General features: G+C 44.7%; 1 protein-coding gene across 2 annotated transcripts in view; it reads left to right on the forward strand.

Moving 5' to 3' along the window:
* Positions 1-13,612, forward strand: part of MAD1L1 (mitotic arrest deficient 1 like 1) — a 790,601-nt gene that overhangs the window by 749,439 nt on the left and 27,550 nt on the right. Inside the window, exon 18 of one of the 2 annotated variants that reach the window (XM_056535644.1) lies at positions 13,087-13,107. The exons of the other annotated variant lie outside the window; for it this stretch is intronic. Coding sequence (XP_056391619.1) covers positions 13,087-13,092 — 6 coding nt within the window. The 3' untranslated portion in view covers positions 13,093-13,107. Of the gene's footprint in view, positions 1-13,086; positions 13,108-13,612 lie in introns of those variants that run through there. 2 annotated transcript variants of the gene reach the window in all.

The following is a 13,612-nucleotide window of genomic DNA, read 5'->3' on the forward strand; positions in this document are numbered from 1 at the left end:
TAAGGCTATCCTTCATATAAGGTAGAATTAAGCATAAGGCTACCCTTCATATAAGATAGAATTAGGCCTAAGGCTATCCTTTATATAAGATAGAATTAGGCCTAAGGCTATCCTTCATATAAAATAGAATTAGGCATAAGGCTATCCTTTATATAAGATAGAATTACGCATAAGGCTATCCTTCATATAAGAAAGGGATAGGGACTATTCATAGAATATTGGGCAGACCAGGTGGGTGGAATGGTTCTCATCTGCAGACACATTCTAAATAGTGTCAGTTCAAGGTGTTTTAGGGTTGTCCTGTTCTCTTAAAATCTGATGGGCTTGGGGAATCGAGAGGTGACCCCCACTGATCTAATATTGATGGCCATCAATTTTATAAACCTGGATAACACTTTTAGGTCATCCTTTTGTGTGTGGATACTTCATATGTGGGCAAGGGTGGACGGGGTAAAGCTTGTCTGGCAGTGTATGGTAACCACTATTATCCTGTGTTTTCATGTTCTCTGAGTGAGCAGTTTTTTAAGGAATGACCTTAAGACACTCTCTATTTTATTGCTAAGCCACATTTATTTCTATATAGTTAACTATTGGAAGTCAGCTGTAAGCATTGTCTGCATTTGTCCGTCCTCTGCTGAGCACCGGGATCCCAGTGGGGATGAAGATGTTCGTAAGTGGTGATGTGTTTAGAAGAGGCATGTTTAATCCTTTTATTAATGTAGGGTCAAGAACATTCTGTTCTGGAACAGCCTGCAGCATCTATCTGCTAAACTGTATCTTTATGCATTGTTGTCAGACATTAGAAATGACCTACGGCTATACTGGATTAATGCAAGCATCTCCGAACACAGCAGAGCCTGTACACAGCTAAATTAACCCAGATTATTGCATCAGTATAGTAAAGTAGTAACTTTCTACAATGGTTCCTTCAATGACTCGTTTCTTTATTCTTGCAGCCACTTTGTAATATGGTTTGTAGCCATGAGGTTATTCTAGTGTTTATTTTTCTTTCTTTTTTGGGGGATTCTATCTTTTTTCTTTCTTTTTTGGGGGAGAATTATGCAAAGTAAGAAGCACCAAATAGTTGTATTTTGCAAGAATGTAATAGATTGTATTGGATCAATAACTATGTTGTCACCACTAAAGTATTAAGTAGAGAGTAATTGTCAGGTTTACTTTTTGGTTACATACAATGATAGAGGAAGTAATGGTGATGTCAGGGATATATAGTTTTGTATTATGTCATTCTGTATTTTTAGGTAAAAAGTAGTTCAACCGCTTCCACGGCTACACGAAAAAGCCTTAGAGTTTTGCTGACACTCATAGAAAGCCTGTGAGTCTTGCTTCTTCTCCCACCCATAGATAAAGCCTGTGAGTCCTGCTTCTTCTCCCACCCATAGATAAAGCCTGTGAGTCCTGCTTCTCCTCCCACACATAGAGAAAGCCTGTGAGTCCTGCTTCTCCTTCCACACATAGAGAAAGCCTGTGAGTCCTGATTCTCTTCTCACACATAGAGAGAGCCTGTGAGTCCTGCTTCTCCTCCCACACACAGAGAAAGCCTGTGAGTCTTGCTTCTCCTTCCACACATAGAGAAAGCCTGTGAGTCCGGCTTCTTCTCCCACCCATAGATAAAGCCTGTGAGTCCTGCTTCTCCTCCCACCCATAAATAAAGCCTGTGAGTCCTGCTTCTCCTCCCACACATAGAGAAAGCCTGTGAGTCCTGCATCTCCTCCCACACACATAGCGAGCCTGTGAGTCCTGCTTCTCCTCCCACACATAGATAAAGCCTGTGAGTCCTGATTCTCCATCCAACACATAGAAACAGCCGGTGAGTCCTGCTCCTCCTCCCACATATAGAGAAAACCTGTGAGTCCTGATTCTCCTCCCACACATAGAGAAAGCCTTTGGGTCCTGCTTCTCCTTCCACACATAGAGAAAACCTGTGAGTCCTGCTTCTTCTCCCACACACAGAGAGAAGCCTGTGAGTCCTGCTTCTTCTCCACTACACACAGAGAAAGCCTGTGAGTCCTGCTTCTCCTCCCACACATAGAGAGAGCCTGTGAGTCCTGCTTCTCCTCCCACACATAGAGAAAGCCTGTGAGTCCTGCTTCTCCTCCCACACATAGAGAAAGCCTGTGAGTCCTGCTTCTCCTCCCACACATAGAGAAAGCCTGTGAGTCCTGCTTCTCCTCCCACACATAGAGAGAGCCTGTGAGTCCTGCTTCTCCTCCCACACATAGAGAAAGCCTGTGAGTCCTGCTTCTCCTCCCACACATAGAGAAAGCCTGTGAGTCCTGCTTCTCCTCCCACACATAGAGAAAGCCTGTGAGTCCTGCTTCTCCTCCCACACATAGAGAAAGCCTGTGAGTCCTGCTTCTCCTCCCACACATAGATAAAGCCTGTGAGTCCTGTTTCTCCTCTCACACATAGAGAATGCCTGTGAGTCCTGTTTCTCCTCTCACACATAGAGAAAGCCTGTGAGTCCTGCGACTCCTCCCACATATAGAGAAAGCCTGTGAGTCCTGCGACTCCTCCCACATATAGAGAAAGCCTGTGAGTCCTGCGACTCCTCCCACACATAGAGAAAGGACTCTCAGATTTTCTTCATAAGACAAGCAGTAGTAGGGTTTTATGGTCACAGGTGAGTTTTTGTGTGTTATTCCAACACCTGTAAAAAGGAGCAACAGTCCTCAAGAGCTATAAAGAACCCGTTCGGATCTTTACCACAATAGATTATACTGTTATAGAATGTTTAAATGCCAAGCGTGATTATAATGGTGTAATGGTGGACCCTGCTGTCCTCAATTGATAGATATCTCCCTATATTTAAACTGTAAGGATCTATCAATCAAGGCTGATGTGGCAGAGAGAACCACCCAATACCACTTGGGCAACATAAAAGTGATGTCAGGTTTTATTTAACAAGTGAGGAGATAGGAGAGTAAAGATTATGCTGTCCACTTTTTGTGCAGTTTATGAGTAGGAGTTTCTTTTGGAATTTGTGGTGTGAAACTGCACCAGTAGATGGCCCCATGTTGTATTTTGCTACAGAGCCTTTTTTTCTGTATTTATACTACTGCCAAGGTGACAGTGATAGTAATTAACTTCCTTGTGCTTTAACAGTCCCCTATTGACTCTAGCCTACATGGTGTATGGTTTGGCTAAATTGGGATTTTGAGTATTGTGTGGCTTTAGTTGCCTTGCATAACGCTGTCAAATCCAGATGCCGATATACGGATGGGATTTACAGTCACCAGGGAATATAAAGGTGTTGTAAGCGACTTGCTTAAACAAGCTTGCCATAAATGCAGAATTTTGATCTGCAAGACAAGGCTTTAACAACAAATCATTTTGTAGCCGGCATAGACTGAATATAATAAAAATGAAGTTTACTTACAAGTAGCACCCAGTGAAAGTATATCGACGCTGTGCATTGGAATTTATTGTCTTTTTATTTCAAGGCCAGTTGACTTGCCTGAAAATAAAAGTTTGTGCCTTGAAAGGAAAATGAGTAAGGAATATAAAGAAGCTTGGTTCTTAATACTCAAGTTGTCTTGCAGAATTCTGTTGGAAATCACAGCACCCTTGACTATAAATGTAGTAAACTCACTGCTATAGACAGATACAGTCTAGATATGTATGTCTACTTGAACACTTGAGACTTAGCCCACCAACATTAATGAACTTTGAAGCCCCAAAATAATCATTTACATCACTAGGGCTCATAATTCAAAACCGCACATTAACTATTGTTGGCCCCTTTTGTAGTAAGGGTTACACTTTAATAAAGCTTCACCCAATAATGGAAAAATGCCAGCCAACCTCAAAGACTTCTCATATGTGTGGTCATCCAATGCGGACATCATGGATCTTCTTTACCTTGTGGAAGTCCAACAAGTGGTGCATATGAGAAGTCACAAAGAACAGGTTGTATGTAGTCTTGGAAGGGGGTTACATGTCAGAACCCCATTCCATGTGATGAACTGTAAATGTAGGGGGTTAGCCAGATAAGAAAAACGTTCTCTGTAGAGATCTAAATTCTTGCACTGTCACCCAAAACCAAATTTTTATTTTAAGGTGACTGTTACGAGTAGCGTTGCGGCCATACACGCTGGCCACGAGTGCACCTTTGCCCCGTCCACCCGTGCTGGGTCTGTTGCAGTTCGCATCGCGGGACGCGCCCGCATGTGAATGCCGGGCCGTCACTTACCTCCCCGCATCTCTGTCCCCTCCGCTGTCCCTGGTCACCAGTACGTGCATCCCCACCTCCTAGGGCGCGTGCGCCAGCTTAATGTGATTTAAAGGGCCAGCGCACCATTGATTGGTGCTTGTCTAGTCCTGACCTTATTAAACACCGCACTTCCTCTTGACCCCTGCCGGATCTTTGTGGCATTACAGCCTAAGAGAAAGCGTACTGTTTGTGTCTTGCCTTGCCGTGTATCTGCCCCCATTGCTATGTATCCTGACCTCTTGCTTTGTGACCTGACCTTGTTACAGTGCCGCAAGTCCTGTCCTCCTGCCAGTCCCTCACTACGACTCTGTCTCATTCCTTCTGTGCCACGCATCTCCTCAGCAGCCTTTGTGGACGAGTCGTGCCAGGGGTAGCGACCTGGGAGCCGCCTTCCACAAGTCCATCCCACTTTGCAGCGGGCTCTGGTGAAAACCAGGAGCTCCTTAGACTCCGCTCCCTGGTGCGGCTCACACCATTGTCCACAGCAGTTATAGTGGATCCACACCACCTGCCGTTAAAGTGACCTATTTGTAAAAGTAACTATACTAAGTAGGGATGCACCGATATATCGGCGGCGGATACATATCGGCCGAAAATAGCTATTTCGGCAAAATGCTGAAACAACAAAAAATGTGCCGATAATGACCACCTCCCCTGCCCGCCCACAGCACAAGTTACAAACATTGCCAGTGGCAGAGGCACTCGTGGGGGGTGCAGGGGTGGCCGGCCGCAACATCTGGGGGGGGGGATTTGCGCTCTCCGCGATAGGATTAGGAATACTTCTTTTTATGTGCCCGGGCCGGCTCCTGTGTGTGGATGCAGGCGGTGGCCGGCCAGAGCATATAAAAACTAATACTGTGTACTAAAAACCAGGGGGCCTCCAGCTGCTGTGAAACTACAACTCCCAGCATGCCCGGACCGACAAAGTCTGTCCGGGCATGCTGGGAGTTGTAGTTTCACAACAGCTGGAGGCCCCCTGGTTTTTAGTATACAGTATTAGTTTTTATATGCTCTGACCGGCCCCCGCCAGCAGCCACACACGGGAGCCGGCCCGGGCACATAAAAATAAGTATTTCTATCCCGGACATCCCTGTGTCCCGAAAAATCTTTTCGGGACATAAGGATGTCCGGCGGTCACTCACCATTCCCCGCCGTCCTCCTGCGATCCTCCCGCGATCCTCCTTCGGTCCTTCGCTTCTCCGCCTCTATGGTCGTACGCACGGGACGTCACTGACGTCCCGTGCGTACAACCATAGAGACGCAGGAGGACCGCAGGATCGTCGCGGGAGAACGCACACCGGCCGGGGCCTGGTAAGTGACCGCGTCATCTTCTTCAGTGTTCCGGTCACCGCTCCTCCGGTCCCGGCACCTACTGCTATGGTCCATAGGCCATAGCAGTAGATGTGACCCCGGGCCGGAGGAGCGGTGACCGGAACACTGTGGGGGCAGCAGTACAGACATCCAGCCTCCAGCCATACACTGTATATGACTGGAAGCTGTATGTCTGTGGGGTGGGGGGACTGCTGACCTAATGTGGGGGGGAGCTGCCTACAAATGTGGGGGGAGCTGCCTAATATTGTGGGGGGGGAGCTGCCTAATATTGTTTGGGGGGGGAAGCTGCCTAATATTGTTGGGGGGAGCTGCCTAATATTGTTGGGGGGAGCTGCCTGATATTGTTGGGGGGGGAGCTGCCTAATATTGTTGGGGGGAGCTGCCTGATATTGTGGGGGGGGGGGGGAGCTGCCTAATATTGTTGGGGGGAGCTGCCTAATATTGTTGGGGGGAGCTGCCTAATATTGTGGGGGGAGCTGCCTACAAATGTGGGGGGAGCTGCCTAATATTGTGGGGGGGGGGGGAGCTGCCTAATATTGTTGGGGGAAGCTGCCTGATATTGTGGGGGGGGGGTCTGCCTGATATTGTGGGGGGGAGCTGCCTACAAATGTGGGGGGAACTGCCTAATATTGTGGGGAAACTGCCTAATATTGTGGGGGAACTGCCTACTATTGTGGGGAACCTGCCTACTATTGTGGGGAACTGCTGGCCTAATGTGGGGGGGAGCTGCCTACAAATGTGGGGGGAGCTGCCTAATATTGTTGGGGGGAGCTGCCTAATATTGTGTGGGAACTGCCTACTATTGTTGGGGGGAGCTGCCTACTATTGTGGGGGAAATGCTGACCTAATGTGGGGGGGAGCTGCCTACTATTGTGAGGAACCTGCCTACTATTGTGGGGGAACTGCTGACCTAATGTGGGGGGGAGCTGCCTAAAAATGTGGGGGGAGCTGCCTAATATTGTTGGGGGGAGCTGCCTAATATTGTGTGGGAACTGCCTACTATTGTTGGGGGGAGCTGCCTACTATTGTGGGGAACCTGCCTACTATTGTGGGGGAAATGCTGACCTAATTTGGGAACCTGCCTACTGTTGTGGGGGAGCTGCCTACTGTTGTGGGGGAGCTGCCTACTGTTGTGGGGGAGCTGCCTACTATTGTGGGGGAGCTGCCTACTATTGTGGGGGAGCTGCCTACTATTGTGGGGGAGCTGCCTACTAATGTGGGGGAACTCCCGACCTAATGTGGGGTAGCTGGCAATCTAATGTGGGGGAATCTAATCTAATGAGCGGAGCGCTGCATTTTACCAGAAGACGGGAAGAAGTCATTTTCGGTAACGGTTTCGGCCGGACATTTTTTTTTTATTTCGGTTTTGTTTCGGTTCTGAAATTTCCATTTCGGTGCACCTCTAATACTAAGCAATATGTGTATAGTACACAAACAAACTAGAATTCAGAATTTATTCATTTTCTAGACAATGTGTGCAGGGGTGGACACTGATGGGTGGGCCTGTAAGCACTTTTGCAGGAACATTGTACGGGTCCCTTGCTTTACAACAATTTTTATGACAGCAGGGTGCTAGCTATAGGGCATCTCATTCACAACTCTCTGGAATATCCTCCTCTGCTATGCCAAATCCCTACAGCAAATAGTAACCAGGACCAGGCTGAGAAGGATCTGGGACCAAATGGGCGCTCTTGGATTCCAGAAACTCTAATAAATGTCCCATATGCAGGAAAATACCACCAGTTGCTTGTAAAATGTAAAAAATGCAATGCCTTTCGGTTTGTACAGCATGAACCTTCCTTAGGCCTGCAAGGGGGCCAACAACCATGGAGGAAGAGTGACCAAATACCAAATCCCTAGTGTGAGATATAAATGGCAACAAGAATATATATATTTTTTTTACATGCTATCAAATAGACAGTAGGGGACACTAATACATTTTAGCTAGTCTTCTGGGCCCCTGTGTAAATGCAAAAATTGCATAAATAGTTTGTCTTCCCCATAATTACTTATTATGAAATGAGATGAGATCTCTTCACATTTCTCTGCTGACCCAATAATGAAGCTTTTATTTTGATTAATCCTAAAGGGGTCCAGGATTTCTTAAACATGGCTGCTTTTCTTCAAAAACAGCATCTTCCTACAGGGGATGGTTTTGCAGCAGATATGTTGGTCACTTTTTGGCAAGGTTCAGATTAAGGATGGAGACTCTGGGGGCACCCGACACTGACTGTATCAGTTCTCACAAAAATTGCCATCCCCATGAACGGCAATGTATTCTGTATGGATACCTTCAAAAGAATGACTGAGATCAGTTTGAGATTTCAGCTCCCATTCCGTAATGTGGACTGTGCAGCAGAATCCCTAGATAGCAATAGGAATTTCCAAGCATAATTTTGTATCAGATTTTTGCTTAGAAATTCGTCACAATGAATCTAGCCTTTAACTACTACATCACACATACTGTAATTCAGGCTTTTTATTATAACCTACGAGGAAATGATGGGTGAAGAGCACCCAAGATATTTACTCTCTGAACTTAAGTGAACTGTGAATGGAGCTCCCCAAGCGGTGCAGATCCCCTGCAGCAAGTCGAGTGCATTGTGTAAGGGTGTTCATTCAGTCAATATTCCCTTCATGTCTCCCATGTCCATTATTTAAACACCAGCAGACTAAGAACCACTGAGAAAATAGAATTCAATAAATGAAGTTTTTTTTCTCTGACCTACAGACTCAGGTTGGCCTTGGGCATTATATTTTCCTGTTATGTATGGGGTTATAACTTCTTTAATTTATTTTTGTTGACTGTAGGTTTCTTCCTGCGGTCATATCTTTTCATATAGACTGTTACCGACAAGCGCAACGAGCCAATAACACCTGGTAGTTTCTGCTTCTTTTTGGGACGTTTCGACTTGATGTCCTTGAGCTTAAGGAAAGGACATAGTCTTTTATGTAATCTAAGATGCAAATGCCGTGTAGAACAACTACACTGAGCAGAAGCTGAAGGGTAGTCTACCACATGATTACGCCTCGCATTCTCACACCTTGCGACAGATGCTATCATGGGCGCACAAGGTCTCCAGAGGCTGATGTGCGGAGCCTCAGGTGGCTGCTTCCCTGTTTCCCATCAGCAGTAGGCAGTGATGACACGTGCTGACAAAACACCATCTCAGAGCTGTCTCTTATTGTTTAATTTATACAGAACAAAATAAACCCCGGGCAAAGGGGCTGCTCAACTTCACAGGTAGATACTAGTAAAGGAAAACATACTTGTATTCTACCCAGCAAACGTGTAGCATCTCCGTGACAGCCACGAAATGAACTCAACGAGATGCCTCCAAGATGCTAATACTTTTCTTTTATCTTGAGGTCTTAAAATTGACTTTTAAGAAGAAATGTATTGCTGTGTTCTTCAATAAATCTTCTCTTAGTAGTAATGGACTGAAAGGCTGTAATGACCATTGGTGGTTTAGGTTAGTTACCCAAAATTTGTCAGTAGAATTTGTTCTCAACAATTTGGGGGCTAAATGAGTTCCTCAAAACTTGCGAAAGGGAACCTTTAATTTCATAGGTCGAATCACAGAAGATAAAATTTACTCGACTTTCCTTCTCCATTGCTAGTTAGGATTAAACTTCGAAAGCCGACCATGGATTTAAAGGGGCCCCTAAGGATAGGGGATAAGATGTCTCATCGCGGGGGTCCCGCTGCTGGGGCACCCCCAGATATCTGGTGCACCGAGCCAACTTTGCTCCGTGCCGGATGACTGGCGATGCGGGGCGGAGGCTCGTGACGTCACGGTCACGCCCCCGCTGGTGATGTGATGCGTGGCCGTGACATCACAAGCCTCCGGCCCTGCACCCAAGGTTCTAAAGGAATGCCAGGTGCAGAATGAAGATTGTGGGGGTCCTCAGCGGCGGGACCCCCGCGATCAGACATCTTATCCCCTATCCTTTGGATAGGGGATAAGATGTCTAGGGGCGGAGTACCCCTTTAAGGAAGTAGAACTAATAACACCAAAAATTTTGTCTGTCCCATTAAACAAATGAGGAATCAATGGGGAAGCAATTTCAGCGATGGGCATACACCAGCTAGTTGACAGCAGCGTGAATATTTTTGTTATCAAGAAATAGTTATGGAATGTGGTCAACACACAGGAGAAACCAAACCAAAGTTAGAAGAGAGTCAAGCCTGCTATGGCTGGTAAAGTGGGACAAAAACGTGTTTAGTCAGCCACCAATTGTGCAAGTTCTCCCACTTAAAAAGATGAGAGAGGCCTGTAATTTTCATCATAGGTATACCTCAACTATGAGAGACATAATGAGAAAAAAAAATCCATAAAATCACATTGTCTGATTTTTAAAGAATTTATTTGCAAATGATGGTGGAAAATAAGTATTTGGTCAATAACAAAAGTTCATCTCAATACATTGTTATATACCCTTTGTTGGCAATGACAGAGGCCAAATGTTTTCTGTAAGTCTTCACGAGGTTTTCACACATTGTTGCTGGTATTTTGACCCATTTCTCCATGCAGATTTCCTCTAGAGCAGTGATGTTTTGGGGCTGTCGCTGGGCAACACAGTCTTTCAACTCCCTCCAAAGGTTTTCTATGGGGATTGAGATCTGGAGACTGGCTAGGCCACTTCAAGACCTTGAAATGCTTCTTACGAAGCCACTCCTTTGTTGCCTGGGCGGTGTGTTTGGGATCATTGTCATGCTGAAAGACCCAGCCATGTTTCATCTTCAATGCCCTTGCTGATGGACGATACATGGCCCCATTCATTCTTTCCTTTACACGGATCAGTCCTCCTGGTCCCTTAGCAGAAAAACAGCACCAAAACATGTTGTTTCAACCCCCATGCTTCACAGTAGGTATGGTTTTCTTTGGATACAGCTCAGCATTCTTTCTCCTCCAAACACGACGAGTTGAGTTTTTACTAAAAAGTTCTACTTTGGTTTCATCTGACCATATGACATTCTCCCAATCCTCTTCTGGATCATCCAAATGCTCTCAAGCAAACTTCAGACAAGCCCAGACATGTTCTGGCTTAAGCAGGGGGACACGTCTGGCACTGCATGATTTAAGTCCCTGGCAGTATAGTGTGTTACTGATGGTAGCCTTTGTTACTGTGGACCCATCTCTCTGCAGGTCATTCACTAGGTCCCCCCGTGTGGTTCTGGGACTTTTGCTCACCGTTCTTGTGATCATTTTGACACCACTGGGTGAGATCTTGCATGGAGCCCCAGATCGAGGGAGATTATCAGTGGTCTTGTATGTCTTCCATTTTCTAATAATTGCTCCCACAGTTGATGTCTTCACACCAAGCTGCTTGCCTATTGCAGATTCAGTCTTCCCAGCCTGGTGCAGGTCTAAAATTTAGTTTCTGGTGTCCTTTGACAGCTCTTTTGTCTGGGCCCTAGTGGAGTTTGGAGTGTGACTGTTAGAGGTTGTGGACAGGTGTCTTTTATACTGATAACAAGTTCAAACAGGAGCCATAAATACAGGTAACGAGTGGAGGACAGAGGGAACTCTTAAAGAAGAAGTTACAGGTCTGTGAGAGCCAGAAATCTTTCTTGTTTGTAGGTGACTAAATACTTATTTTCCACCATAATTTTCAATTAAAGTCTTGAAAAATCAGACAATGTGATTTTATGGATTTTTTTTTTCTCATTATGTCTCTCATAGTTGAGGTATGATGAAAATTACAGGCCTCTCATCTTGTTAAGTGGGAGAACTTGCACAATTGGTGGCTGGCTACTTTTTTGCCCCACTGTATGTCTACCCCCAAAACTATTAAAAAGGTGCACCCAAGACAACAACTTCCTCCACATAGTTACCACCCATGGTCTCTGTTAAGTTTTTGACTTGGCCCCGTTCATAACGTATATGCTACACAACTATCTTGGCATGTAGAATGGCAGCCAACTGGTACTTTTCAAGTGGAACGACGACATGAGATTCACTCTCCGTCTGTGTAAGTCTTAACCACCTGATATTCTCCTGTTTTCTGTTGTTGCCGTACAAAAAAAAAGCAAAAAGTTCCATGACCCTCCTCAGCTGGGCTTCAAAAGAAATCAGCTAATGCTATTCCACCATAAAGTGCCAGAAAAATATTCATACGTACAAACTGCTGATCAAAGCCGACCTGTCACTATGAATTTACTAGGGTGAGCTGAATCTTTATTATATGTCTCATCTAAATATTAGCCCTTCTTTCAGCAGACACTGAATTCCAACCCAAGTCATATCCAGGAGCAGAGACTGAAGTTATACAAGTAATTTATATCTGAATTTTAACTCCTACGAGTGTTAATTTTAGGAAGGAACAGCAATATTTTGATTCAGTGAGCTGAATAATGTATAGTGGCATTCCTATAGTTAACTCCTAAACCATAGTTTAAGGCTATAAAATGAAACTTTTCTCATTTATAGTGTTATAGAAGAGAAATCTGCCAACACTCACAATTTCCTATTTATGTAATCACTTATTTGGTTTAGTTGTTGTACTTTCTGACCAGGTGTTTCATAAAATCCATATATTATTGTAGTCTAATCAGAGTCTTCTCCAAAAGGATGGGTTACCCTTCTGTAGACCTTTAGTTAAAGAGGTACTCAGGGAAGTGTACATGTAAACCTCCAAAACCACTTGGATATGTTCCCTGTAAATGATCCTTCCTGATATTCATGGCTCCTGTGGCCCATGTTGTCTTCTCTGGCTGTTTGATATTCTTTGCCATCCTTCTCCCCACCTTCAGCATGAATACTACATTTCCTGGCAATCACTGCATCTCTGCTCTCACTGCCTGCCAGCTCCGTCTGAGAGCAGCCCCCAACCTCCTGCTTTGTGAGCATAGAGATTCAGTGTGGGATTGGCTGAGGCTGCACTGAAGGGAGCATGACTCATCAGTGCAGGTCAGAAACCATGTGGTCTGTGTGTCTCAGGAGAATGGGGCTGCCTTCAGAAAGGGACTTGGACAGAAATGAGGTGGATAGCTGGATGAGTTTTTTCTCACTCCCTGCATGTAAATGACAATTGAATAAGGGCAAACTGCTCTATATAGCGAATGAATGATGTTTAGACAACTTAATAGGTTGGTAAGACGAAAAGGATTGGCTATGGGTTTCCTGGAGTACCCCTTTAAGTTATAGCCTTAATATTTTGAGTATGCTAAAGCCCAAGTGGCATTGCTGGAAGTCTTCTTATTTATGAGGCTGGGATATTGGTATGTTCCCTCGCCCGCTGTGGAAGCTTGGTTTGTAATCAAAGAACTAATTAGACATCTTTCTGAAACCTTTGCACTTTATAGACTAAGTGTAAAATATATTTATGTCCTATTTCTCCGACTGCCAGCCTTTCTCATTTATACATCTTCCCTCTACTTGGTCATCACTAAAATAGATTTTTCTGACGGTTTCTCTATTTCCATGATACTGGCTTTTAGTGGGCTTAATTGCAAGCAGTGTAGCTTTGAAAACAACCATCATTATAATCGACTCAAGAAAAATATTGATTCTCACCAGGTCTAGCGCACAAAATATCGGCAGCAGTATGTCAGCACAGCGAACAGGCAGCAAGATCAAAACAAGCAAATAAATATTCTGTCTCTGGAATGGAAATAAAAGGGAAAGAAAATAAATAGCTGGGCTTCATCTTCTTCCTCTGCCTTCCACAGGACATGATCCATTGACCCACATCTAACGTGTCCAATTTTACCATGGCAGTGCTTGTTGTTGTCCGCGTACACTGGTGGAAGTGTTAGGAAGCACTAGGAAAAAACAATGTAGGTAAAAGATTGAAGAGATTGTCCAGGTCTAAAAATAAAATAAAATAAAAAAAACATTGTTTGCAAATTGTTTCAAATATTGCAGTTTCATTAACATGAATGGGGCAAAAGTACACATAACTTGTGGGGTGGGCTGGAATTGTTTTTAGAAGAAAACAGTCATGTTTAAAGGGGTACTCCGGTGAAAACCTTTTTTTCTTTTAAATCAACTGGTGGCAGAAAGTTAAACATATTTGTAAATTACTTCTATTAAAAAATCTTAA

The sequence above is a fragment of the Hyla sarda genome, chromosome 8, assembly GCF_029499605.1.
Source record: "Hyla sarda isolate aHylSar1 chromosome 8, aHylSar1.hap1, whole genome shotgun sequence".
NCBI lineage: Eukaryota > Metazoa > Chordata > Amphibia > Anura > Hylidae > Hyla > Hyla sarda.